General features: G+C 44.2%; 1 protein-coding gene across 3 annotated transcripts in view; it reads right to left on the bottom strand.

Moving 5' to 3' along the window:
- The window catches only part of EIF2AK4 (eukaryotic translation initiation factor 2 alpha kinase 4), a 3,701,979-nt gene that overhangs the window by 3,262,197 nt on the left and 415,859 nt on the right, over nt 1-23,923 (bottom strand). For all 3 annotated transcript variants that reach the window (XM_044073832.1, XM_044073831.1, XM_044073833.1), the window contains one exon: nt 10,572-10,745. In XM_044073832.1, the coding sequence (XP_043929767.1) occupies nt 10,572-10,745 (174 nt within the window). The remainder of the gene's footprint in view (nt 1-10,571; nt 10,746-23,923) is intronic.

Genomic DNA, 23,923 nt, shown 5'->3' with positions numbered 1-23,923 from the left:
AACGCTTCCATTTACTGGTGTAGGTCTTTGTAGTGGTTGCTTTATGAGAAGCCACTAATATATTCTGGACTGCCATTGTAAGAGAATCAGACCTGGCTAAAAAGGGAAGCGGAGCAGCCAAGCTGCTAGATGGAGTGATTCGAGAGAGGGGTGAGGAACTCCTGACGAGTGAGTCAGTAGATCTGGCTCTGGGTCCAGAATCCAAGGTCCCCGAATGCGGTGTTGCAACAGAAAGGGGAACCAAATTTGACGAGGCCAGAATGGGGCAATGAGGATTATCGTCCTTTGAAGGTTGTTGGCTTTCTGCAGAAACTTTGCAATCAGGGGAAGGGGAGGAAAAGCGTACAGGAGACCCGGGGGCCAATCGTGCACCAGCGCGTCCCTGGGGACTTCCCCTGGAGGGGGTAAATAGGGCAAAGTAGCTCCTGCATTTGGCGTTCATTGGAGACGCAAAAAGATCGCAGGAAGGCTGGCCCCACTTGCGAAAAATCGTCTCCGCAATTGACTGTTTGAGGGACCACTCGTGAGGCAACAGGATTGCTCTGCTCAGCCTGTCGGCTATGACGTTGGATGACCCCAGGATGTGCGTTGCGATCAGAAAGCGACCCGTGGACTCCGCCCATTGCCAAATTCTCATGGCCTCTCTGCATAGCTGATAAGACCTGGTTCCCCCTTGCTTGTTTATGTACCAGACTACAGACATGTTGTCTGTCTGAACTGCAATAGTCCCTAGAGGAAGAAGGGGAGCAAAGTGTTGCAACGCTAGAAACACTGCCCTCAACTCTAGAACATTGATGTGCAGATTGTACTCCAAATTGGTCCATTCGCCTTGGACTGTCTGTCCCTGAAAGATGCCCCCCCACCCTATCAGGGAAGCATCCGTGGTTATCGTCGCTGTCGCCGTGGGTAGTACAAATGGTCTTCCGCTGGAAAGGTTGCAAGTCTGAAGCCACCAGGTTAGGTGTGATTTGCATGTGTTTGTAATCAGAATTTCGTGTGTCAGAGGTAGCTGTTGGAACGACCATTGTGCAAACAGTAGCCATTGTAGAACTCTCATGTGCAGTCTTCCCAATGGTATCGCAACGAGAGAAGCTGCCATGAGACCCAAGACCTTCAGAACCAGTTTTGCTGGGGATTTTTTGGATGACAGAAGGAGAGAAATGTGGCTTTGTAGTGAGGCTATCCTTTCTGGAGGGAGCCTTAGAATTAAATGGTGCGTATCTAATTCCGCTCCTATGAATAAGATATGCTGTGATGGCTGTAGTAAAGATTTTTCGAAATTTACGGAAATTCGAGGTGAACACAAAGTTGTAGAGTGTACTCCCTGGCCTGTATCAGTTGGCCGGTGGTGGCAGAAAGGAGCCAGTCATCCAGATATGGAAACACCTGGAATCCTAGGCGTCTCAGATGAGACGCTACCACTGCCATGCATTTGGTGAAAACCCTGGGGGCTGAGGTCAGACCAAAGGGCAGGGCTCGAAACTGATAGTGACTGGCTCCCAGCCGGAAGCGCAAATGATCCCTGGACGCCCTGGCCATTTTGATGTGGTAGTATGCGTCCTTCAGATCTATTGAGCACATCCAGTCGTCCTTCTGTAAGAATGGAAGGATCGATTGAAGCGTGACCATTCGGAACTTTTCTTTCTTGACAAAGGTGTTGAGGATGCTTAGGTCCAGAATCGGCCTCCTGTCCCCTGTCTTCTTTGGAACTAAAAAGAACCTTGAGTAAGTTCCGAATCCTATTTGGTCCGCTGGGACTGGTTGGATGACTCTTTTTCTAACAGCTTTGAAATTTCTATAGCTGCTGGGTCTCGCAGATGGGGCGGCACATCTGGGAGTCTTTTCTTTGGAATGGGAGTGGATAGAAAGGGTATTCTGTAACCTCTGGAGTGGATAGAAAGGGTATTCTGTAACCTCTGGTAACCACGCTTTTTACCCAGTTGTCTGTAGTAAGATTCTGCCAGGCCTGAGGGTATAAAGCTAAGCGACCCCCGACTGCCTCCAGAGCAGGACAGTCGGGCCTCCTCTCAGGAGTGCTGGAAGGGTTTTCCAGGGGGTGTATCCCTGTCACCTTGGTTTTGCGAACCCCCTCTGCCGCCAGGGCGGCGTCTTCCACCTCTGCCCCCTCCTCTGCCTCTAGAGGGGGCATCACCCTGTGTGTCTGGGAAAGATCCTTGGGGTTTTCGAAACCACATTTTTCCACCGCGTTGCCCTTTGGGGTATGGTCTGGATGGGGTGGAAAAACGGACTCCGACAGCAGACAGTCTTTCCCTCCTGTTCACACCGGGTAAGGGTCTCCTTTACTTTGGGGCCAAAGAGTGGCACCATCAAATGGGGCGTTAGTAAAGGAAGACTTGAAGGCTTCCGCAAATGAACATAAGCGCATCCAGGATTGTCTGCGAAGAGCAATCGCTGAAGCTGCTGCCCTACTCGATCCTTCGGCTGCGTATGATATCAGCCTCATGGATGAGTTGACAATGGATGTAAGGGTATTGAGATGTGCTGTAACTTTCTCTGAAACAGCAGCATCTGTAGTACCCTGGAGGGTATCTCCCAACTCTTTGATTAGATGCCTCTGTAGACGTGTAAAATGGGTCAAATAGTTCAGGGATCGCATAGAAAAAGCCGCTGAACTAAAAATGCGCTTCCCGTACCTGTCCATAGTCCTAGAATCTTTGTTAGGCGGATGGACAGATGAGGAAGATTCCGACATCTCCTTTTTCGTGGCCGCTGCCACCACCATGGCGTCCACTGGAACTCCCTTTGTGAGGTAAGCCTTGTCTTGGGGTGCAGTAATGTACTTATTAGGCTTTCTAGGGACTGGTTCCACCGTGTCAGGTGTCTCCCACGCCCTTGAGCAATCAGCTCCATTAACTCATCACAGGGCGGAGTGACCCAGGAGGAGGAAGGGCGAGCACCGAATGCCTTCAGCAAGACTGACTCATCCTCAGAAGGGGGAAGGGACTGCCAATCACCTCTCTGCTTTAGGATCTCCAAGATGTCAGAAAAGGAGACATCTTCTGAAGGTGACTTTGGGGACCCTTCTGACTCATCCAAGTCAGTATCGGATGTCAAAGATTCTTGTGGAGAATCTAAGTGTCTCCTCTTACACAATCTTTTCCTAGGGATTTCTTCGGGGGGGGGCATCCGAAGAAGCCTCCGAGGAAGAGGGGGCACCCTCCAGGGGTGGCTGAGACACCGGTGCTCGACGCTTGGATGTGGCCGTTGGTGCAGAGGAAGATAACGGTCCTTTATGGGGAGGCGAGGCTTTTTCTACTGATGTGGTTGTCTGGGTAGACAACACCTTCCTCATGAGATCGAAGGACCCCGGGTCCCGAGTCGAGGTATCTCCCGGTTCCGAAGAAATGGGAAGAATCCCCGAAACAGGCACCGAAGGCATCGATCCCGAGGACGGAGCCGAATCGATCCGAGCCGAGGCCCCGAGAGGAAGAGTCGGAATCGAAACATCGGTTCGACTCTCGGCCCCGGAACCAAGGATGGATCTTCGGCTCCGAGACTCCGGTACCGGATCCGACGGAGTCGAGGTGAATGGAGCCGACCGAGAAAAGGACGGTTCTGGCACCGAGGGCTCCACAATCAGTAGATCAGCCTCTTACGGCTCCAAAGACTGGACAGGTCTCGGAGGAGGAAGAGATGGAGATAATGGAAGGCCTTCAAGTTTCGACACCAATTGGGTGGAAACCGAGATAAGTTTGGATAAGGCCGTATTCTCCAGTAATTTCTGCACCACACAGTCAACATCGGTGTTGGAGAGGGGCCTGGAAGAACGGGTCGAAGGAATCGAAGACGGAGCCGACCTCAACAGTGTCGGGGGAGGGAGCTCCATCACCGGTTCCAAGACTCGAGGCTCGGAAACTGACAACAGTTGAACACTCGGCCCCGAAGTCTGTGGAACCGGTGATCTAACTTTAGCTGAAGAGCTCGGAGCCGATGACTTGGGCTCCGACGTCTTCGATTCCTTCGAGGATTTGGATGCCTGGTCAGAAGCATCCAGAGCCTCTTGAAAGGAAGGTTTTAATAAACCTCTATCCATTAGTTTCCTGCGCCTATCTGTCATGACCCTCCCACTGAAAGAATGACAAATAGAGCAGTCTTCCTGCAGATGGAGAGGGCCAAGACAGTAGACGCAGGAACTATGATTGTCAGTTACTGACATCTTTTGCCCACATTGGCAACGCTTAAACCCCGATTTAGCCTTTTCAGACATGTCACTAATAAAAACTGAAAAGTCAAGTCCAGTAAAGAAGTCAAGTCCGGTGAAATTGTCGAATCCAGTAAAGTAGTCAATCCGGTAGTCAAATCCAAGTAAGGGGTGGTAGGCCCCGAGGAGAACTCTAAATAAGCTTTAATAAACTTAACGGAACCGAGTATCCCTCAACCTTACCACACACACACAATATATCACTAACAAACTTTTTATAATAAAATTACTAAGAAAAATACAAGAATAAATTCTTAATCTTATCTTAGGTGCTCGAGCTCGACCCAGTGATGCGAACGCTGCAGCGGCAAACTAGATCTGAGGTAAAGGCAGAGGGGGATTGTGGGTATTAGGTGATCTCCAGCTTCTTCTCGATGCAGAGCTTGCAAGCGGCCGACACGGAGCCGAGGATCGGCTCCGAACCCATGTGTAAGAACAAACGGCGAGATTGAACACTCTCACATATATAATTAAGTAGGGAGTAGTTTGTGTTAGTAGTTGATGTAGAAAAGTAGGAGTAGGAGAGAGTGTTCCAAGAGATAGAGCAGTGTTTAAAATATGTGAGTGAGAAATTAGTAGGGATTTAGATAGTAGGTAGAATAGGGAAACAGTTAGTGAAGTAGAAGTGTTAGATAAGATAGAGTAGTAGTAGCTTGGCAAAGCAACGTGATCCGTTAGCCATGCTTTCCAGAGCTGACAAATATTAGATCCTCCTAGAATGACACCAGAAATACAGACAGTTGTTGAAATCAATCACTTCTGCTCATGTTGTGGCATCTTCTTGGTGACAGTAATATGCTGCTCAGTGATTGGCTCATACAAAGTTACCATGAATAATACAAACTTCTGGGGGATACCTCTGGAGTACATACTGTGAAGAGTTTTGTTTCATTAGCAAAACACAGGAAGGGGTGGAATGCATTGAGCACCAGTGAATACAAAATAGTTAAAAAGAAAACATATGTACACTGAATAACAATAATAAAAAAAAATTACAGTTTATTTTCTATTAATTTATGTAAATTCACATTGCAGTTTATACTGTGATGACTTTATAAAGATTTTTAAAACCGGTTACAAATAAAAAAAAATTGTCATGTTCGTACTATAGCTTTCCACCTGTGTTGTTAATCTTCATTCATTCATTACTGATGTGTATCGGTTCCATCCTCAGAACAGAGTCAGCCGTTATAACAAGCTCACGCCAGCCAAAAAACTCTTGAGCTAAGCTTATCCATACTGCCCCTCTCTCTATCACCTCAGATCAAGCTTGCATGTAAGAAAGAAAAAAAGCAGAGGCTTTACCTGAGCAAATTCCTTATTATGGAACTTGGACCAAATCCGAACTTCCAGGAGTCTTTTGGAGGGAGTAGGAGGGTGGGATGTAATGAATGAATGAAACAACACAGAGGGAACATTATGGTAAGAACATAACTTCTTTATCTGATATTAATCTTCATTCATTCATTACTGATGGGACAGAGTCCCTAGCTACTTTATGTCCTGGGAGGCCCTAAGGAAGGATATTCCTGAGCACTACTGAAACAAAGGATGCTCTCTCCCTGGAGACAAAGTCCAATTTATGATGAGTGATAAAGGTAAGAGTAGCCCATATTGCTGCTGCACAGATGTCATCTATGGAAGCTCTTGAATGAAAGGCAACAGATGTCACCACTGATCTGGTTGTATGCACTTTGACCTTAGTTCATAGAAGAACTTTGTTTTGTAGGTAGACAAAGGAAATACAACCTCTCAGCCATTTAGCTAAAGTTGCTTTAGAAACAGATTTTCCCAATTTTGGTCCTAGAAAGGATACGAATAATTGGTCAGATTTCCGTAGTGATTTAGTCCTGTCCAAGTAGAAAAGTAATTGTCTATGCACATCAAGCAAATGCATGCAATATTATCCTTTATTAGAAAAATTGAGAAAGACTGGCAGGTTAGTCGTTTGATTAATCGTCAAATCTGAAATAACTATGGGTAAGAAAGAGGGATTAGTCCAGAGTGCATGTAGGGCGTTTTATGCATAAAGCTTGTAAGTTCAGCTATTCGCCTTGCTGAGGTAATAGCTACCAAGAAGAGTTTTCCAGGATAAAAATTTCGTATCGCAAGTGGCGGCAGGCTGGAAGGGAGGACAAGTCAAGGACTGTAGCACCAAAGTCAGGTTCGACTGGCTCTCTGAAGGGTGGTCTAATGCGGATGGATCAACCCTTGCAGGTGCGATAGCAATTCTGGGGTTAGACCCAGACTCCATGGTTGGTAGAGCAGGTAAGGCCAAAGGAGGGAAACCAAACTTGGGGGCAATGAGGATTACTCTGCTTCTCAACTGAACAGCTTTCTTTAGGAATTGCGGGATCAGAGGAAGACAGGGAAAGGCATAAAGGAGTCCTGTTGGCCAATTGTGTATTAGAGCGTCCCTCAGGGAGTCCTCCTAAGGAGGGATCAGGGCAAGCAGCTGCTGCATTTGTGGTTTGCAGGGGATGCAAATAGATCGCAGCAAGGTTGACCCCAGCAACTGAAAATCTTTGTCACTATGGCAGGGTTAAGTGACCACTCGTGAGGCAGGAGAATGCATTTGCTTAGCTTGTCTGCAATGACATTGGAATCCTCTGGAATGTGCATTGCTATCAGAAAGTGGTTGGAAGATATCGCCCATTCCCAAATTCGCATGGCTTCTCAACACAATGGGTAGGATTTGGTTCCCCCTTGTTTGTTGATATACCAGACTAAGGACATGTTGTCCGACTGGATAGTAATTGCCCCTGACGGGAGGACAGTTTGGAATGCTTGCAATGCAAGAAGCACTGACCTCAGTTCGAGAACAATGACATGCAGGGTTGGTTTCCACGGGGGACCAAGTGCTGGGACTGCTGTTGTTTGGCATCTACTTCTCTGAAGTACAGGCCAACACTAAGGGACTCTGGCTAACAATGTTCGCAGATGACTGCAAACTGGGAGCCATTACTGAATCCTCAAATGATGTGGATATTCTACAAAAGGGCCTTACAGAGACAGAGGCTTGGTGTCAGAGCCATGGGCTCAACCTCAATGCCAAGAAATGTATACTTATCCCCTTTGGGGAAAAAAACATGTAACTGCGAATTACCACATAGGTGGCAGTACACTAAACACCGGAAGTGTGAGAAGAGGCGGCTTAGGGACACAGGTGGAGAGTGGTCTCACCTTTGATAACCACATCGCCACAACAGTCAGGAAATCCTTTTATGTGGCACACCTCATCACCAAGGGCTTTTCATCCAGAAAAAAGGTAGTCATTGTCCCACTGTACTCATCGCTCATTAGACCCATTATAGAATACAATGCCCCATTTGGTATGTACCTCTCAAGACATTTGCAACAACTGGAAAGGTCGCAGAAATACCTCACTAAAAGAATCAAAGGCCTAAAGCAGATGCCCTATGCTGACCATCTAAAAAAACTCCACCTATACTCTGTTGCATATCGTCTACTCAGACGATCTCTGCTTAGCATACAAGGCCATGTCAAACCCACAGCTGCTGGACATACTACACTTAAAGAAATCCCAATCCCCTCAGAGACACATGTATCAGGGATCTAAACCTTGTCATCACAATGAATAAAACATGCTGGAGGGATAGGCTCCTGACCCAGAGACACCTCAGACTCTGAAATAGACTGCCCATACATGTCAAGCAGAGCGCCTCTTTGGCCCTCTTCAAAAGGAACCTTGATGATTGGATGGGGGATGAGAAATTCACCCCGGGATCACATCAGTCACCCTGCTAGACAGGGGTCCAGGGAAGTAAATACTGTGGGAATAAATAGCCAGGGAATTGTTATGGCTAGGCTTGTATAGGTCCTATGGCCGATAGCCTAGTACCAACCTATGCATACCCAATGGGTAAAGGAGAGAGAAGGGGGGGAATACCAGCAATGGTATTAGAGATTATCACAGAGGTAAGGAAGGCCTGTACCAGCAATGGTATGAAGAAATACCAAACTTTGGTAAAGAAACAGAAGAGAGTCACTCAACAGATAGCACGGGTAAGCAAACTATAAACGACTAAAAATAAGGTATTAAATCTCAAAGGTAGAGAAAAATGATCTAAGCTGAAATATAAATTCCAAACCACTTAGCTTGACAGCTGGCCTGATGCATCTTGATACTCTACATGGCAAACGAGATCTGAGCTGATAGAAGGGCACTATGGGTAAGCTTAGTTCGAGAGATTTTTGGCTGGCACGAGATTGCTATAACAGCCGACTTGGTTCCGAGGACGGAACAGATACCCATCAGTAATGAATGAATGAAGATTAACAGCATCAGATAAATTATTATAAATACTGCAAATGTGACTAGTGAAGAACAAATTTGTTGTTCAGTGTGTGTATTTATGCTCTTTAAAATATTTCATGCATTTCCTGACATGCTTCACAGCTGCATTTTGAGAAAAATAACGGTCAAACTTTCTTGTAAGGAAATCTTCAGGTATCAAGAAGTGTAACATCACACTGCTGCTGCTGCTAACAAATGAGCCAACTCTGAGTCACTGTCAAACACAGCCTGCCTCCTCAGCTCCAAAGCTATATACTATCTATGTATGCACCTTTTAAGTAAGAACGTGACAAAACAGAAGAAAACAATACCACAGTAAGGTACTTCAGACACAACCTGCCTCCTCAGCTTCAAAGGTACACTGTGTATACATCTTTAATTTAAGAACGTGACAAAACAGAAGGAAACAATGTCACAATAAGGTACTTCATACACAGCCTGCTTTCTCAGTTCCAAAGCTATACACTGCCTGTGTATACATCTTTAATGTATGAACATGACAAAAAAGAGAAGTAAACAGTGAGTCAAGTAAGGTACTTCAGCTTGTTACTCTCAAATACCAAATGACCCCCCTTGCTACTAATGTTTGCGTAGGAGTGGTAGTTTAACTGCTCTTTACCTTCATATGCAGCCTGTCTCCTACCCCCACCTAAAACAGAGCCATTTTCTGTACATCTCTGTGACTGACTGTGATAAGGTAGTAACTTGAACAGCAAATGCACTACTTCTACCAACTTACTACCAATCGCCTCAACTTACAGTTTACACGCAAACAGCACAGAGTTTAAAAAAGTGCTTTTTGCCTGGGAGGGCAAGCCCCTGCAACCCCGATGTGGAGTCTCTAGCCCCAGATTTGTGGACTATAAATACACTGCCTCGAGGTTTAGAGAAATATCAATGGTCCTGTACAAAATACACAGACCAGCATTCAGCAGTTAGCAAATGAGCCATGAGCAGCTTAATGTAGTATAAGTAAAAGATAACATGAAAGTAAAACTGGTACCAACAAAATTAATAGATTTTACTTATTTATTTATGTTTGCTCCCATACAACACCCTTCTCTGATTATCAGTAATCATTTAACAGGGATCATGTAAATGTCATCCACTTTCACGCACATTCATCCCTAGAATTTTCACTCCTAAGATGTCCGACTGTGATCAGATGGCTGTATTTTGACATAATGCTCTCATGCACATGCTCTACCACACTACGGCAAGTACTATGAACAGCTATTAAACAGCAAGCAAATAATGTCCTTTTGTTTAACAGCTATTAAACAGCAAGCAAATAATGTCCTTTTGTTTTCACACAGTCTTCCTCCCAGTGCTTGCAGCAAAAATTCATTCTGAATGCACGTAGTCAAACTAAAAGAAATAATGGCCACGGTAACTTACCTCAGACAGATGCAATATCTTACTTGAAAATTCATGTACATGACTACTTAATGATCATGTAATGACTCCATGTTTTCATAGTTTAATTGTTTATCCCTCACCCAATTCTACTTGCTGCTTTTTTACACATGCCCTCTCACCACTCTAGATGTCTGTAGTATTAAAACAGAAAATTGCTTCAACTGGTGGTGTGGGCTGTGTACGATAACATCTGGTAATATGACAGTAAATTTTCATTTTATATATACCTGCTAAAGAAAACCATTACTGATGATCAGGGTTACTGCTACAGAAGCAATTTCTAGTCAAATGAACAGACATCTGAATAATGACCAAAATCAGTTGTTCTGAGCAAACAACATCAATGCTTATCTCATATAAAATAGATCCTAAATTGGCTGCCTACAGCTGCTACTATGCCACAGGGAAGGAGGTGAGAAGACATTATAAGCAACACAACGTCTCACTTCAGGGATGGATTTTAGATCTATTTCTTAGATGCTGAAGGGTAATCACAGGTGCAATTATGCCTAACAGCATGTAACATTCTGAAGCCAATATCTTTCTTTATTAAGCAGTCATTTATTATTATTCCAAAGTCTATGTTACTTTTTTCTTTTATCTTTTTCTTACCATTTCTTTCTCCTTTCTCTGCTTTTCCAGCAACAGACGCTGTTCTTCTTGAGCGCGCCTCTCCTGTTGCCGCTGCTGGTTCTTCAACATTTCCTCATGGAAGGATTTTGGTGCAGGTACATTGTGCTCACTAAGAAATGACTGAATGTGCTCTGCAAGTTGGTATATCATTACCTGGATTAAAAAAGGCACTGTTATGGCAAGCAATACAGAGGTTTATATCATTTAGTGCTATTAGCATTTTGCTGTTTATTACAATTGAGCACACAGTTTTATAATGCTGGACACGCATAATGCATTCCTCTTCACTTAGGCAGGTTTTCCTGAGATTAATACTTTGGGAGTTTATTGCTGCTTTCTATACAGGTAAGCCAAAGATAAAATTCAAACTGGGAATCAGGCAATACATGGATGCTATTAAAAACAAATCAGAATAATGCTCTTTTCACACAGTATAATTTGGAAAAAAAATTAAAAAGCTTCTTTTCTTTGTTCTTCATAAGGTTGAGCACAAGTATTTTGTCAGAGATTTAAAAAATTAGAATGCAAGCAGCCTAAATGGTCAGAACATTAAGTACATTTTAAAAGCATTTATGGTGAAATTGTGTTTTTAACTACATATTACAAATTTCTCATGTTTATATTAGCGTGTTTTATTCTGAAATAAATTATTTGGCACATTTTACTGTCTGCTTCAGAGTCATATGACTTCTTACTTTTTATCTTTTACTGCAGCACAGTTATGTTTACTTCAGTTCTGATATAGTCAGAATAATAACAAGTCATGGCCTTAAGTTAAATTAAAAAAAAAAAGTATGATCATACCATTCAGCAAAAACACGCTCCTTACTGATAACCACATCAATGCAACCCCGTAAGCACACAACCTGTGGTGAGAGACCTGGGTACACAGGTTGACAACAATCTCACATTCGACCATCATGTAGTGGCAGTGGTCAGAAAAGCCTTTTACTCTATTTCATAAATAAAGGAATTGCATCCAGAAAATGGCAGGTTATTTATTACCTCTCGGTAGTCCTCTCTCATTAGGCCAGTAACTGAGTACAACGCCCCATTTGGTATGTACCTCTACAAACACCTGCACCAACTGGAAAGGCCACAGAAATACCTCACAAAGAGGATCCATGGCCTCCAACACCTGTCCTATGTGGACAGACTCAAATCACTATCACTCTACTCTGTATCTTACAGATTGGTGAGAGGTGATCTGTGTCTCGCCTACAAGGCAATCTCAGGCCATGCTCTACTAGAGATGCTCCATATCCATAATTTTAACTTCTCACACATTACCTGATCGAAAGACCTAAATCTAATATGCGACATTAGCAAAACCTGCTGGAGAGACAGGTTTGTCTCCCAGAGGCTGCTCACAAATATGTCTCTGACCCTCTTCAAGCCCAACCTTGATGAGTGGATGGGAAACCAGAAATTCGTCCCAGGGGTTCCACCTGTCCCCCTCATTGACAGGGGCAACAGGTGCTGACTGAGATTTCTTTTTTGGGGATAAACTCTTGGTTAGGCTTGTAAGGGCCCCAGGGTCATTAGCCTAGTAATCTCCCAAGATTCTAAGCTTCTAAGCACTAAACTAAAATTCTAACTGTATCTGGATTAGCCTGATTAAGAAGGTGGTTATTTAGGGGTGCCTTAAAGAGTAGAAGTACGTCTCATCAACAGTATTGGTGTTTTTGTTTCTACACTTTCCCTGGATTTAGAGGGAAGTTTGCTGGTTTTCTAGAATTTCACCTAAGGCAGGAAGCATGGAACTGGATCGATAAGTCCTCAAAAAGGGAAGCCATACTAGACTGGATCCTCACAAATCAGCCCAACACTGCCTAACTCTCTAAGTGACCACAATCCTACTTTCATCCTCAGGCATAAACTTAAATCAGTTAACTCTCCCTTCCAACTACAAATCTGTGCTTGTAAAAACTTCCCCACAGACCACTTCCTAGAAGGCTTAGAATCCTGTAACTGGTCTCCCATCAAAACACTCCCACTCGACAATGCCGCAGAATACTTCAACTTCATATTTCTAGACATCTTCAACCAGCTAGCTCCAATCAAAATAATTAGAATATGCAGTAACCCTGCCCCATGGCTGTAAAGCACAAGGGCTTTACTAAAAGAGAGGTATAAGGCGTGGAAAACCTGGCACCAGCACAAAACACTCACAACTAGGCAAGAATACCTTGAACTTAGAAACAAAGCTAAGAAACAGGTTAGGACTGACAAGCAAAATCACTACACTTCTCTACAAAGAAAACATAGTAAAAACCCTCAAAAATTCTGGGGCAGAGTAAAACAACATCCTCCAACCGGGCAAAGCAACACCTCCCCCACCTAATATAGATGGGTTCAAACACACATATAGCCTCCAGTTTGAACGACTACTTTACTTCTTCTATACTTGGACTAAAAAACAATATAAACCTTAATAACCTACCCAAACCTCCTAAATACCAGACTAACTCTACCTCCTTCTCACTCAAACCTGTACCAATATATATACCATCCAAAGCATGTACCTTTGGCACTATTCAGAAAGCTTTAAAAGTAGAACAGCTACTTATTCTACTGTGTTTTCTGCCTCTTAAATCGTCTTTCAGTTGTGCACTTGCCTTGCTTTATTTTAAAAAGTTTAAATTGCTAATTTTGTAAAGATTTAAATTGCATTTACTTTTTAGGGCTACACACTTAGCCTTTTCTGTGCTTACTTACTGTATTATTGCATTGTTTAGTCTGTTTTAACCAAAACAAACCCAAAAAACAAAAAAAATACTATCTTGTTTGCTCGTTTCCCGCCTTTTCTAACTAGAATAGTCCAGATCCCAGGCTTTGCTGGTTTCAGGACTTCAGTTTCTGTATTCAGAGCTATCTAGACCTTGTTGTAGTAGAGGGAAGTCTAACTGCTTACTAGTGGGAGTGGTGAGCATTGTACTGCCTATCTAATGCTAGAGGAGTGGTTTCTAGCTCTGAAATTGTAATTTTATTGGCCATTTGGGGCCGATTTTTATCCCTTTCAACTTTCTGGCTTAAAAACGCACGTTTGAGCTTGTTTTAGATCAGCAGATCATGTTTGGGCATCCTGCAGACTACTACAGCACTATAAATGAGAAAGAGAGACTTTTTGTGCTAACTGCAAGTACTTTTGGCTTAAAATGCTTGATTTTTGCTGATTTTGATCGTTTTTGTTAACTGCACTTCTCAGAAAGCTTTAAAAGTAGACTAGCTACTTATTCTACTGTATTTCTGCCTCTTAAATCATTTTTCACTTGTGTACTTGCCTTGCTTTATTTTAAAAACTTTAAATTGCTAATTTTGTAAAGAAATTAATTGCATTTACTGTTTAGGGCTACACACTCAAGTGTGTTAGCCTTTTCTGTGCTTATTTACTGTATTATTGCATTGTTTAGCCTGTTTTAACCAAAAAATACTATATTGTTTGCTCATTTCCCACCTTTTCTAACTAGTATAGTCCAGATCCCAGGCTTTGCTGGTTTCAGGACTTCAGTTTCCGGATTCAGAGCTATCCAGACCTTGTTGTGGTAGACGGAAGTCCTACTGCTTACTAGTGGGAGTGGTGAGCATTGTACTGCCTATCTAACATTAGAGGAGTGGTTTTCAGCTCTGAAATTGTAATTTTATTGGCCATTTGGGGTTGATTTCTATCCCTTTCAACTTTCTGGCTTAAAAATGCGTGTTTGTGCATTTTTGGAGCATCGTGCAGCACTGCGGGGTTAAGGTTAAACTATTCCCGGAGCCAGAAAGTCTGATCTTCAAATTATCCCTTAGAACTAGATGTTTTCTCAGTAGTAGCACTAAAATCTGAATCCCTGTGACTAGCACTTGCTCTAAAAACCTGCTGGAAAGCACTAGGATGCCATAAATTGATACAAGCACTCAACTCTCCTTGTAAGTAAGGAGAAATAATTAGTAGGCACTAAGCAGCCTATAACTGCAAAATACCTTGCCAAGGTAAGGGAAAACAGCTCTTGTACTTCACAAATGAAACACCAAACCAGGCATGTCCAAGAGTCAGCTTCCGGTGATTTCTCCTGTCCACCTGGTGAATCTGGGCATACTGGGGCAATGCAGCAAAGACAACATTCTCCTCCTGCCACCCAACACTACAACCTGCGAGAGACGCAATTACATAGCCAAACTGGAAGCAAAGCTCTCTCCAGCCAAGATTGTGCTAGACAGTCAAGAGAAGAAGGCTAACACCTGAACTACACCTCAAGCAAAACATAGCCCTTCAAAACCCACACCAACACCCACACATAGTAACACTAAACCCACATATGTGGAGGCCCTTAAGATTAACCTGCCCAAGCAACAAGGACCTCCGAAGCTGAAAAACAAACAAACACAAATCATAACCAAAATGAAACATAGCTCAAAACACCAGTGTGCCACCCAACAACAGCCCCCAAGGCAAAACAACGTACCCAACACTTTAGTCATAAGGTGACTCCATAGTCAGGCACACTGATGTCCCACTCACCAGGCTAAACAAGGAGAAAATTACTGTGAGCTGCCTGCCAGGAGCCAGGATCTGCCACATAATGCATGCACTCAAGTCACTCCACAACCAGCACAAATATGACTCTGTCATTGTCCATGTTGGAGTGAATGACTTGAGATGCACCTCCCTAGACTACATGAAAAGAGACATGGAAGAGTCCTCAGATAATGTGGCCCAGGCAGGTATGACCCTAGCCCTGAGTAGCATCCTTTCACCCAGAATGATACCACAGTATAAAGACAAAATGATTGACTTCAAAAATTAGCTAAGCTTCTGGTGTCATTCAAAGGGGATCCAGTATCTGTCTGCCCAGAACAACATGATCGACAAACCAAGATGCTTTGCTACAGATGGTCTGCACCTGCCACCCCTGGGATTCAGGTTACTGGCTAAGGCTCTTGCCACCCCTATAGTGCCTTTTTTAGGCAAGGCTCAAATGACAAAACCACCACTGTAACAGATAAAGCATGCAAAATCTAAAGGTAATGCTACTCAATGCTAGAAGTCTAAACCTCAAAATGCACTCTCTCGAGGCACTCCTAAAAATGGAGAACATCGATATCTGGGCAGTAACTGAGACCTGGTTCAAGGCTCCACAGAGCACCCCTGCAATACCAGGCTACAACTCTTACCACACTTTTCAGCCACCAAACCAGAACAGAAACACTAAAGGTGGTGGAGTGTTCATATTCACCAAGGATATTCACACCTCCAGGTTAGTTGCTCAACACAATGCATCTGAAATACTACAGGTGCAACTAACACTAGGTAAGACTACAATCCAAACTGCAGCTTGCTACAGATCCCCCACCATGCCCCAAGATTCTCACTACACCTTTCTAAACATACTAGAAATATTAAGATACAACCAAACACCCTAACACTGGGTGATTTCAACTACCCTGCCATTAATTGGGAAAACTACTCGGGGTACCAACACATTTGTCCAACGGTTCTTGGAATTCATAAATTCCAACACCCTGGATCAACTAATCCATAGTCCCACCAGGGGCTCAAATATCCTTGACCTGGTCATTACCAACATGGGAGATTGATGCTCCACACCAGTGGTCACCTCGTCATTGGTCAGGTCTGACCATAATCTAATCACCCTTGATGTCCACATACCAGCCACCCCCCCCAGTAGGGAAACCTCCATAAAAAAATTACAGTTGTGTACACTTACCATAAATGTAGATGTTCGAATGTATTCACTGTTGCAGTCATCACACTTGGGTTATCTGCCTGCAGGTAGCCCTCAGTCGGCTCGAATACTAGAGTCTTGGGATTTCTGCATCGGATGCTGTCACCTCTTCCATGATGTCAGGTGTATAAAAGAAGCAGCCGATGCCATTACATCAGTTTTTCTTGCCCCAGATGTTAGCAGCCCCCAAAATAGGAAGCAATTACATGGTGTGGATCACCTCCAGCAAAAAGTAAATACCACTGCCATAAGATATGGCCAAAAAAGAGGATAGGTAGAAAGTATAGAAAAATCAGGGGGCTGGAGGGAGGGTAATCAGGAATGCAATGTGAATACACTCCAACATCTACATTTATGGTAAGTGTACACAACTGTACTATGTTCCTCGTGTTTCACTGTTGCAGTCATCACACTTGCGTTGATTCCCAAAGCTGAGGAAGGGTGGAGGCAGTCAAGAAGTATTAGGGCTGGCTAGCAGGCCTTGTAAGACTGCTATAGCAAATCCAGCTCAGGATTTAGAAAAGATGGGCAAGTGGTAATGCTTGGTGAAGGTGTGTACTGAACTCCAGGTTGCAGCTTCCAGGATGTCCCTGGTAGGGACTCCCCTGAGAAATGCTGTAGAGGTTGAGGTAGCCCTAGTGGAATGGGTTCTGATCCCCTGTGGGGTAGGTTTTCCATGGTACTTGTAGCAGAAATGGATGCAGTGTGCTATCCATTTGGAGATGGTTTGCTTTGATATGGCCTTGCCCTCTGCCCCTGTAGCAAAGCTGACTAACAGCTGGTCAGATTTCCTGAACGGTTTAGAAGGTAAAACCCAAGCTGTATGTGCACATTCAAGGAGTGCAGGATCCTTTCCCCCTTATTTTGAGTATTAGGAAAAAAGGTTGGTAAATGGATGGATTGGTTTAAAGCCACACTGCATACCACTTTGGGCATAAATGATGGGTTAAATCCTGAGGGGAACCCTGTCCGCATGGAAGATAATGAAGGGTTCCACAGCCATAAGGGCCTGTAACTCCGACACCCTTCTTCCTGAAGTGATGGCTAGAAGTAGGGTTGTTTTCCAAGAGAGGAATTTTAACTCTGCTGTAGCAGTAGGCTCAAAAGGGGGAAGCGTGAGCTTCTCTAGTGCAAAGTTAAGGTCCAAGGCAGGAGTGGCAACTCTCCTCGGGGGTCTTAGATTGTTAGCTCCTCTCAGAAACTATCTGACCAGAGGGTGAGAGAAGAGTGGTGGCTCAGTATTGTAATAAGGTGAGATGGCAGAGGCATGAATCTTAATGGAAGAGAAGGATAGGCCTTTATGGAGCAGCTCTGCTAGATAATCTAGGATTTGAGGTAAAGTGGGCGGGCATGGCTGCATCCTTTCTCTGAGACTAGCTCCAAGAACAGTATCTTTTCCACTTTTCTGAATAGGATTTCCTAGTACTAGGCCTCCTGGCCTCAAGGATGACACCCAGCACCTGTTTGCTGAGGACTGCTGGTGACGAATTCAGGGAATAAGCCAGGCTGCTAGGTTCAGGGTTTGCAGCTGAGGATGCAAAATCTGGCCTTCCTGCTGGGACAGCAGAGAGGGGGTCTGATGCAGGTGGCACTGTTGTCAGACTGCGTAAAAGTGGGTACCAGTGCTGGCGTGACCAGTCTGGTGCAATAAGGATTGTCCTTGGCCTGGCCTGTTTGACCTTGAGTAGTACTTTCGAGTTGAGGGGCAGTGGGGGAAAGGCATAGATTGAGAGGTTTTCCCATATAAAGGATAGGGCATCCACTTTCCATGCTTGGCTGTGGGGAGTTCTGGTGCAAAATTTGCTCAAATGATTCTAGGGGGAAGCAAAGAGGTCCACCTCTGGAGTCCCCCACCTGTGGATTAGAAGCTTGAATGAATTGGGTTCCAGTTTCCACTTGCGTGGGTCCATTAGATTTCTGCACAAGTCGTCTGCCAGTGAATTTTGTTTGCCTGGCAGGAATTGAGCTTGCAGGTGCACTTGGTTGCTCAAGGCTGTGTTCCACAGAGCCATGGCTAACCTGCAGAGTGGGTAGGAATGAGTTCCCTCCCTGCTTGTTTATGTACCACATGACTGTGGTGTTGTCTGTCTTTATAAAGAGTTGTCCTGGAAGGATAAGGTATTTGAAGGCTGCCAGAGCATTCTGTACCGCTAACATTTCTTTTTGATTGATATGCAGGTGCATTTGTCCTGGGCTCCATTTGCCTTGAATGCATTTGCCTGCTTAGTGAGCCCCCCATGCATAGACTGATGCATCTGTTATCAGGGTTTGGGCAGCGGTGGGGGGGGGGGGGTTGAGTGAAAGGAAGTCCCTTGCTGTGGTTGCAGGCCTCTTCCCACCAAAAGAACTCTGTCCTTATGCAAGGAATGATCGGAATCACTGTTTCCAGGTCCTGAGAATGTTGACACCAGAGACAATTTTTAAGTACCACTGAAGTTTCCTCATATGCAGTCTTGCATATGGAATTAGGAGAATGCATGAGGCCATGAACCCTAGGGCTTGCAGTATTTTTCTTGCAGATAGCTGGGTTTGGGTGGTCAGTAGTTTGAAGTAATTTGTCAAATAAACCTGCTTTTCTGGAGTGAGGAACGCCATCTGGGAAGTTGTGTTCAAGCTTGCTCCCAGGAATACAATTTCTTGGCTGGGTACCAGATGTGATTTCTTTTCGTTGATGGTATAACCCCATAGAAATTAGGAGTCCCTTTACAAATGTCAGCTGCTGAAGTAGCAATTCCTGACTGTCCGCCTAAATCAGGCAATCATCCAAGTATGGGTAAATTTGAATGTTTCTCTGCCTGCATTATGCAATGCCTGGAGCCAGGCACTTTGTGAATACCCTGGGCACAGTAGATAAGCCAAAGGGAAGTGCAGAAAACTGAAACGTAGATATTTCCTACAAGATTCCCTTATGGGGATGTGCAGGTAAGCTTCTTTTAAGTCTAGGGAGTCCTTGGCTAGCATAGGCAGCAGCTGTTGGAGTGTAAGCATTTTGAACTTTGGTACCACCAGGAAGGTACTGAGAATTGACAGATCCAGGACGGGGCACCAAGAGACTTCTTTTATGGGCAACAGAAACATTCTGGAGTAGAAACCCTGTCCCCTTTGGAACAGGTTGAATAGTCCTAATACTGAAGAGAAAGTACTTGCTTTTGCCCCTCTGCCACTGGTTTGGAGGAAGGTCTGGCATTCCCCTTGGGGTTGGCAGTGAATGGAAGTAGAATCTGTATCCCTGGGATATAAATGTTTAAAACCCAACAGTCCTGGGTAATGTATTCCTAGTTTTTTGCATGCAGGGTGAGTTTTCCTCCTAGGGGTGCAAGCACTTGGGCACGGCTGGGAAGTAATTGTGAACTTTTTCCATAATAGGGTGGCTTACCACTCCTTATTTTTGAGGTGGGAGAACTCCATTGTTTAGATCTGTGCATACCCTGAGACTGCAGTCTTTGGGGTCTGTTGTCCCTGGGTTTGGACTGAGAAGGCCTGGGAGGGACTGGAAAGGACAAGTTCCTCGAAGGCCAATGCCTACTGAATCTAGGTGGCTGTATCTGTAAGAAATCTTTAACATTTTGCATAGATTTAGCTTTTTCCTCCATCTTTTTAAGAACTACTTCTGCTTTTGTGCCAAACAAACATTCTTGATTTAATGGAGCATCTAGTAATTTTGCTTTGACATGGTCTGGCAAGATTTGTTCCTTCAGCCAAGCATGCCTTCTCAGAAAGTACTGTTGTGTACACTTACCATAAATGTAGATGTTCAAGTGTATTCACTGTTGCAGTCATTACATTTGGGTAATCTGCTGGCAGGTTGTCCTCAGTCGGCCTGAATAACAAAGTCTTGGGTCCTGCATCAGTTGCTGTCTCTTCTTCCATGACGTCAGGTCATCAGGGGTATAAAACGTGCAGCTGACGCCATTTTCATCAGTTTTTCTTGCCCCAGATGTCAGGTGCCCCCCAAATGGGGAACAAAAAAAATATATAAATAAACTGTAAATATATAAATGTGCTTTTAGAAACATAAACTTTACCTTCAACTAAAAGCAAATACACCACAAAGGCTTTCGAGTATAGTGAAGGAAAGAAAAGGTATAGAATGGGGAATGGCGGGTGGGTAACCCAGACTGAAACAGTGAATACACTCTAACATCTACATTTATGGTAAGTGTACACAACTGTACTATGTTCTTCGTGTTTCACTGCTGCAGTCATTACATTTGGGTAGAATCCCAAAGCTATGGATGGGAGGATGGAACTAAACAGCATTAGGAGCGGCTATAAGGCCCTGCAGGACTGCAGTGGCAAAGCCTGCCCTGGATTTAAAGAAGAGAGGTAAATGATCATGCTTTGTGAAGGTATGAACAGAGCTCCAAGTAGCAGCTTCTAGAATGTCTTTGGTTGGGACCCCTCTGAGAAAAGCTGCTGAAGTAGAGGCAGCCCTGGTGGAATGTGATCTGATCCCCTTGGGCACCGGTTTACCATGGTGCAAATAGCAGAAACGAATGCAGTTGCTTATCCATTTAGAAATAGTCTGCTTATATATAGCCTTCCCCTCTGATCCTGCAGCAAATGCTACCAGTAGTTGCTCAGACTTTCTTAGAGATTTTGTTCTGTTCAAGTAGAATCTTAGCTGTCTGTGTACATCCAATGAATGCAAAATCCACTCCCCCTTGTTCTGCGGATTTGGGTAAAATGTTGGCAGGTGAATGATCTGGTTAAGAGCCACACTGGACACCATCTTAGACATAAAAGAAGGATTGGTCCTGAGGGCCACCCTGTCCGGGTAAAAAAATAATGAAAAGTTCCACTGCCATGAGAGCCTGTAGTTCTGAAACCCTTCTTGCTGAAGTGACTGCCAAAAGAAAAGCTGTCTTCCAAGATAGAAATTTTATATCCGCAGTAGCTGCTGGTTCAAAAGGAGGCAGGGTGAGTTTTTCCAGCACAAAATTGAGGTCCCATGCAGGAGTTGGTGCTCTCCTGGGAGGCCTTAAATTTTTGGCCCCTCTGAGATGCTGTTTAAGCAGTGGATGAGAAAAGTGTTGTAATGAGCCGAGATGGCAGAGGCATGGATTTTTATTGAAGAAAAAGATAGGCCCTTGTCAAGCATCTCAGATAAGTATTGTAAAATCTGAGGAATATTGGGCTTTGCTGTATCTATTCCTTGTGCTTGGTTCCAAGCACAGAATCTCTTCCATTTATCAGCATAAGATGTTCTAGTACTAGGCCTTCTGGCTTCCAAAATGACATCCATCACAGGTTTACTAAGAGATGTGGTTTGAATAATTAGTTGAATAGCCAAGCTGCAAGGCTCAGAGTTTTATTCAGATCTTGGAGAGTAGAGGCAGAGGGGGAAATGCATAGACTGATAGGTTTTTCCAGCTGAAGGATAGAGCATCCACTTTCCATGCTTTTTTGTGATGCGTTCTTGTGCATAATTTGTCCAAATGATAGTTTTGGGGAGAGGCAAATAGATCTATGTCTGGTCTCCCCCATTTCTCTGTTAACATGCTGAAGATTTGTGGATCCAGTTTCCATTTCTGCGGGTTCATAAGATTTCTGCTTAGGTCGTCTGCCAGAGCATTTTGCTTTCCTGGCAGGAATTGAGCTTGAAGATGCATTTGTTAAGTCAAGGCTGTGTTCCACAAGGCCATGGCTAGTCTGCAAAGGGGGTAGGAATGTGTACCCCCCTGCTTGTTTATGTACCACATAACTGTGGTGTTGTCCATCTATATCGGTAGTTGTCCTGGATGAAGTAAGTCCTTGAAGGCTGTCCGGGCTTTCTGAACAGCTAGCATTTCTTTCTGGTTGATACGTAGATGCATTTGGTTTGGGCTCCATTTGCCCTGAATGCATCTCCCTGCCAGGTGGGCCCCCCAAGCATAGCCTGATGCATCTTTAATTAGGGTTTGGGTGGTACGGGGTAGAGTGAATGAAAGTCCCTTGTTTTGGTGACATGTCTCTGCACACCAAAGAAACTCCTGTTGTAGGCAGGGAATGAGAGGAATCTTTGTTTCCAGGCTGTGACAATAGGTTCATAGGTTAGTACTAGGCTAATTGCCCTTGCAAGCCATTTTAAGCCTAGCCAATTATCCCCTGTGAGATTCAAACCCTGTACCTTGTGTTTGTAAGGCAAACACCTTAACCATTAGGCCACCCTCCCAATGTTGACTCCATAAACTTTTTAGGTACCACTGAAGTTTCCTCATATGCAGTCTCGCATATGGAATTAGTAGAATACAAACCCCAAAGCCTGCAGAATTTGTCTTGCAGATAACTGTGATTTTGTTGCCATTTGTTTGAAGTATGTTGTCAATTGCCTTTTTGTCTGGCGTGAGGTAAGCCATCTGGGCAGTTGTATTCAAACTTGCACCCAGGAATGTAATTATTTGAGAGGGTACCAGTTGTGATTTCTTTCCGTTCATGGTGTACCCTAGGCATGCTAGAAGCCTCTTTACAAAAGCCATATGTTGAAGAAGAGTGTCCTTGTCCTCTCTGCTTGAATGAGACAATCATCCAGATAAGGATACATTTGAATGTTTCTTTGTCTGCAGAATACAATTACTGGTGGCAGGCACTTCGTAAAGACCCTGGGTGCAGTAGATAAGCCAAAGGGCAGTGCAGAGAATTGGCAATGCAAAAAAACTGCTTTGAAGCGGAGGTATCTTCTGCATGATTCCCTTACTGGGATAAGCAGGTATGCCTCAAGTCCAGAGTTACTAACCAAGCAGTCTTGCCTAGCATAGGCAGTAGCTGTTGTAAAGTCAGCATTTTGAATTTTGGAATGTCCAGGAATGTGTTCAGAATCGATAAGTTCAGTATTAGATGCCATGAATTGTCTTTTCTGTCTTGTCTGTCTTGAATATAATCCTTGTCCTTTTTCCTTTTCTGGTACCGGTTGAATTGCCCCCCATTAGTCCCCATATCCATGAGGGACGTGACTTGTTTCTGGGCCTCTCCCCACTGGTTTTGTGGCAGATCTGGCCATCCGTTTGGAATCGGCAAAGTATGGAAATGAAATCTGTACCCCTGGGATACTATGTTTGATACCGACTTGTCCTGGGTAATTAACTGCCAATTTTGAGCATGAAGTGCTAATTTTCCCCCAAGGGGGCTGCCAAAAGAGTGCTTGGATATTGTACAGGAAAGTCATTGAGACTGCTTACTGTAGGGTTGTGCTTTGTTTCCTCCAGATTTGGAGGTGGAGGCACCCCATTGCTTTGACCTGTAAGAACCCTGTGATTGATATCTGGAGCCTTTTGAGCACCTGGGTTTGCCCTGAGTGGCTCTGTTGGACACAGGAAAGGACCAATTTTTAGTAGGCCAGTGCCTACTGAACCTGGGTGGCTGCACTTGCAGGAAATCTTTTACAGTTTGCATAGATTTAGCTTTGTCTTCCATTTTCTTTAAAACCTCTTCTGTCTTATTACCAAACAGAGTATCATGCTGCAAAGGGGCATCCACCAATTTAGCTTTAACATGATCAGGCAGATTTTGCTCCTTGAGCTAGGCATGCCTTCTAATCACAGATCCAGTAACGGCGGCCCTACAAGAGGCCTCCAAGGAATCAAAACCACATTGCAAAGTATGTTTTCCAACCTGTTCTGCTGA

The sequence above is a fragment of the Protopterus annectens genome, chromosome 6.part0 (genome assembly GCF_019279795.1).
Source record: "Protopterus annectens isolate FY-2018-M chromosome 6.part0, PAN1.0, whole genome shotgun sequence".
In the NCBI taxonomy this organism is placed as follows: domain Eukaryota; kingdom Metazoa; phylum Chordata; order Ceratodontiformes; family Protopteridae; genus Protopterus; species Protopterus annectens.
Note: the sequence above shows the minus strand (reverse complement) of the source record. Positions and strands in the feature narration are given on the sequence as shown.